The sequence below is a fragment of the Notothenia coriiceps genome, unplaced genomic scaffold (assembly GCF_000735185.1).
Source record: "Notothenia coriiceps isolate Sejong01 unplaced genomic scaffold, NC01 NC01_scaffold00017347, whole genome shotgun sequence".
NCBI lineage: Eukaryota > Metazoa > Chordata > Actinopteri > Perciformes > Nototheniidae > Notothenia > Notothenia coriiceps.
In genome coordinates this window covers 29,392-34,596 of record NW_011350048.1, presented here as the reverse complement: position 1 = coordinate 34,596, position 5,205 = coordinate 29,392, and the positions used below count along the sequence as shown (strand labels likewise).

Below are 5,205 nucleotides of genomic sequence, written 5' to 3'. Positions count from 1 at the left end.
ATTGAGTTGATTACATATAATGAAAAAAGAAAAGAAAAGAACAAATAAAGAATCAAAAAAAAGATAACATTTTACGGTAAAATACGGGACGACGTTTTTTTTTGTTAAAGGGTTAACCCCTAGTTATTTAGGTAGAATAGACATAGACTAGAATCTGAAGTTTTGTCGGCGACATAGACATAGAAGACCACTGTTAAGTACAAGTTTGTTTGTAAGTGTAAGTGGAGGCCCACATGTCTAACTGTTACAAACAAACAGTCATTTAGTTATTTAAGTGACATACAGAGCCCCTAAATAGTATAAGTATGTTTCTTTCGCACCTACGCTATCGTTTGTGTGTGTGTGTTCATGTATTTTCCGTAATTAGTGTGGTTGAAAGAAAAATATGATACGCATTAATGCTAGTGGTAGTTTTTTGTTTATGTATAATCATAACTAAATAACTTTTCCCGACGGAGGATTAATGGTCCTAGAAAACGACTGTTCGTAAAGAACACGACCAACTTGTCGGAATTCGACGTCTTAATATTTCTCGTACTTCGTCTTCTGTCACAATCGCCATAGTTTTGGTGTTTGGAAAAAAGCGAAAGTCTTTACACATTCGGATTTTCTATGAACGCTTCATGACTTTGACCGCAGTAAAAAGACACTCGTATTCTATATAAACAATGAAGAATAACTAGTATAGCAGGACCAAGGAAAATGACAAAAAATCTTCGAACGGTATTTTTTTTTTCTGAGTCGAAGGTGAGATTTGGTGATGTTCCTTTTCTCGTCAAACAACGGAGAAAATCTGTACGCACATCCTTCGGGACTCTACCCCTTCTCCGCGCAACTCGTGTTCGTTAGGTGTAGGGTGGTGTGAGGCCAATTGGGGGGGGGGGGAGTCGGACCGAGTGGCGAGAGACGATAGGTTACGGAGAGTCTTGCAGGGTAACCTCACACTTACATTTCAGTTGTCTATGCTTCACAATTTGGGGTAGACCACCCAATCGGTGTGGGTAGTGTGTGTGTGTGTTGTGTGTGTGTGTGTGTGTGTGTGTGTGTGTGTGTGTGTGTGTGGTGGTGTGTTGTGTGTGTGTGTGTCGTGTGTGTGTGTGTGTGTGTGTGTGTGTGTGGGTGTGTGTGTCGTGTGTGTGTGTGTGTGTGTGTGTGTGTGTCGTGGTGTGATGTGTGTGTGTGTGTGTCACCACTTCAGAGTGGCGAAGGTTTCCTCATGTCTGTTCCCCCGTCCGACATCGATAACCGTTGGGTCTTCTTAGCCTTTACTCACCCGTTTCGAACTTAACAATTCTCGACTTCGGATCCCCGTTCTGAAACAGTGAAAAACAGTAAATCACACGCAACGAACTGCAAACAACTGGTGTTCTCATCCCCTCTGAGGACAGAGGGAGTCGGGGGGGGAAGGACAGACACGGCGGAGGGAAGTAAGACAAACTCGCAGCACCACGCTCCAACAGGTCGCTTAGACATTACTATCTAGAACCCGCTCGTCGTGTCGTAAATGAGTGACTTTTGTGCCAGGTATTTGGCCTCCTTCCTTTGTGACTCACCCGTAGCGTAACTCAAGTGTGTGAACGTAATGATTAACTTACTTTACTTGGTAGAAGTCGACCCCTCTATGTCTTCGTGGGCGTCTCATTGGTACTGTAGTTTAATTCTGGTATGTTCGTCTTCCAGAGTGACTTCAGTCCGTATACAAGGATAATCGGAACCATCCTCCTCACGAGGGTCTCCGTCACATACGCCGTGACTCTCAACTAGTTGACTACCACAGGTCACGCCGCTGCTCGCTCCTGAGATATTCAGACAGTACGTTAGTTAGTTAGTAGTGTGTAGTGTAGTACGTTAGTAGTGTAGTGTGTGTGTGTGTGTGTGTGTGTGTTGTGTGTGTGTGTGTGTGTGTGTGTGTGTGTGTGTGTGTGTGTGTGTGTGTGTGTGTGTGTGTGTGTGTGTGTGTGTGTGTGTGTGTGTGTGTGTGTGTGTGTGTGTGTGTGTGTGTGTGTGTGTGTGTGTGTGTGTGTGTGTGTGTGTGTGTGTGTGTGTGTGTGTGTGTGTGTGTGTGTGTGTGTGTGTGTTCCTCGTGCAGATGCTGGCGGTGTGTTTGCTGTCAGAAGGTCAGAAGCTTTATTTACACTGGAGTCACAAGGTAAGTCTCTCACACACTCAAAGTCTAATGTCAGCTGCTAATTACTGAATTAATTTAGTATGTTAAATATAACAACATCATTGTGATGGATCAGGCTCCTCCCCCTCCTCCTCCTCATGTTCATCAAAACATCAAATGATCCATGTGTTGAATCCTTGCTGTGCTAAGACTTGATGTAAAGTAAGATTGACTCAAGTGTGAGGTGCTTCCTGTTGTTAACTCCTGTGGTTCTGCTCTCCTGTAAGGCACGATGATGAACTGTGGAGCTCTGTTTCTCCTCAGATTGGGATCGCTGTGAGTCTGACGTTCTCCATCGTAGCGACCGCTGTGTTATCTGACCTCTGGAGCAAAGAGCTGACCACGCTGCTGCTCTCCTTCCAGGTCTCTAAATCTCTCAAATATCTAAAAAGAAAACGTGCAAATGAAATAAAACCCCACATATCAAAATGTGTTTGTAGAAGAGAAACATTTAAAGGTCTACAGGGCGGAAGTCAATTCAAATGAAAACTGATCCACACATTTTTACTTTCGATATATGACAGTATTTTTCAAAGTTCAAGAAGTGTTAATGTCTCCAGGTGACTGCTCCAGATGGGAAAGATCTGATCTTGAACTCTGAAATAAACAATAATTAATTATAACAAAACTAGAAAGAAATATTTAAAAATGTCAAAAACGATGTCTTACTTTTGATGAAGTTCTAGAATTCTTCTGAATAAATTCATATCATTTAAATCATTACTGACCTAATTTTTTCAATTTCAAGATTTTCTTTTTACATCTTAAAAGGGAAAACATGTGACATAAAATGTGGACAAATTTCGAGTTAAAAGAAAAAGGACTGAAAGTGTGTAAAATAAGATCTTAATCCTAAAAGAAAGATAAAGTTTAAATGAAATGAGACCTCACATATCAAAATGTTTACACAAGTGAAAAAATGAAAAGATCTACAGGACTAAATTAAATTAATATTCAACCTAAAAAAAAAACTTTAATCCGCTTATTTTTACTTCCAATATATGATAGTATTTTTAAAATTTCAAGAAGTGGTTGTTTTTAAAATAAAATCTCAGGTGTATCTCCAGATTCCTGCATCTGCTCAGTGTGATTTCCTCTCCTTATAGAAATATTAGTATTACTTTATTCAGAATTTTTCTGAAGACATACCTAATATGGGCGGCTGTGGCTCAGTGGATAGTGTGCTGGACTTCGAATCAGGGGGCAGCAAGTCCGAGTCCCACTGCAGTCAGCATGTCGTTGTGTCCCTGAGACACTTCACCTAGGGCTGCTCAATTAATCGTATTTTAATCGCGATTACAATTATGGCGTGCAACGATTACGAAAACAACGTAATCGAAATAAAACGATAATTTTTTTTATTATTACTTTTTTTTTTTATAATTTTTTTTTTTGGGGGGGGTTTCAGTTGAATTATACTTAAAGTTCAGGGTAATCAACTGTTAAAAACATACTGTTCACATTTTCTTTCTCCAATAAATGGATGTTTCCAAAGTCAATGAATAATCGCATTTAATAATCGCAATTACAATTATTGACCCAAATAATCGAGATTATGATTTTTGCCATAATCGAGCAGCCCTACTTCAACATACTTTTCTATGACAGTGTTAACATGTTCTATGTTTTGGTCATATTATAATATGATTTCTTTCATATTTTTTGACATACCCCTTTGACATTTCACCCCGCCCTTATATCACTTTATCAGGTGTGTAGTTAACGACTCGTTGCACTTTTAACAAACCTATTTTTCTGGAGCTCCTTGGTAAATCCGCCTTCTGTCTTTCCGGCTGAAGGGAACCTTTTCAACATGTCAACCTAAGGAAAATGTATATTACACTTTATTCCATATTCGACACAAGCTTCAGGCCAAATGACAAATCTAAAAATGGAAGCCCTTCACTCACTGCTGTTAATATGTACATTAATGATCTAGCCTGTACCTGGTCTTCCAGTTTCCGGATGTTTATCTGCGCGTTCTCCTCACGCTCCTTCGTCTCCTTCAGCTGTTGTTTCACTTCAGAAAGGCTGGAGGTCTTCTGGGAAAGATCCTTCTCCAGCTCCTTCATCTTGTTCTCAAACATTCTGCGGATACAAGTGAAAGAAGCCATAGATCACACTCAGTGGACTGTCCTTAAGGCCTGCAGCTCCAACATAATGTCAAGCTTTTGAATCCCTAAGCCTATAATAATAAATAACAGTAACATGTACGGCAACCTTCATACAAGAAACGCAGCAACAAGTGTTTTAAAAACAACTGAATAGACATAAAAACAAGGATGATGTCAAATTACGGTAATAGGAAATTAGGTAGGAACACTTTATAGTAACAGTGACAATAAGGTTCAATTAGATGAGAGAGACATGTGAAAAGCCTGAGTAGGAAGGCGTTAATAGAGACTGGAATGAATAGTTTCTATCTCTACTGCTGCAGATTTAACTGTCCAACCACAGCGCCTAAGATAAGACTAACAGATAGTATTAAAGGTCCCCTATGAAACTGTTTTTATCAATATATTACAGGTCTCAGATAAATACAGAACCTGTCTCTGATTTGGCTGGAACACCAAACAGATCATTGCAGCATTACCCATAATCCCCTCTGTTTCAGCCCTGTTTCCAAAGTGCTGATTCTCTGTCTGTTACTTTAGATGAAAATAAGGAGCCCCTCCCCACGCCCCTCAGAGAGATATTTGGTTTAAAAAGAACACAATGGTGCTCTAGGAGGAGATTCAGGTGGGGGGGGGGGGGTTACCTTGGTTGCTGATTGGCTAATGGTTACACAAGACAAAACATCGTTATGACATCATAAAGTGGCCAAAATCTGATCAGCTCATTTTCAGACAGGTTTTTATAGAAATTGATCAGGACAAAAAGAGAGAGAATCTTTGTTCCTGAAACTTTCAGAGTCTCTTTCCACAGAGGGGACACATGTTGATGTAGAAGAAACATGAAGAAGAGGGGACACATGTTGATGTAGAAGAGACATGAAGAAGAGGGGACACATGTTGATGTAGAAGAGACATGAAAGAAGA

The 5,205-nt window shown here is 40.1% G+C and overlaps 1 protein-coding gene across 1 annotated transcript in view; it reads left to right on the top strand.

Annotated features, from left to right (window-relative positions):
- Window positions 1-2,089: 2,089 nt before the first annotated feature.
- LOC104950274 (glycerophosphodiester phosphodiesterase domain-containing protein 5-like) overlaps window positions 2,090-5,205 on the top strand; it is a 5,805-nt gene continuing 2,689 nt past the window's right edge. Inside the window, exons 1-2 of the mRNA XM_010776766.1 lie at window positions 2,090-2,149; window positions 2,432-2,530. Coding sequence (XP_010775068.1) covers window positions 2,090-2,149; window positions 2,432-2,530 — 159 coding nt within the window. The remainder of the gene's footprint in view (window positions 2,150-2,431; window positions 2,531-5,205) is intronic.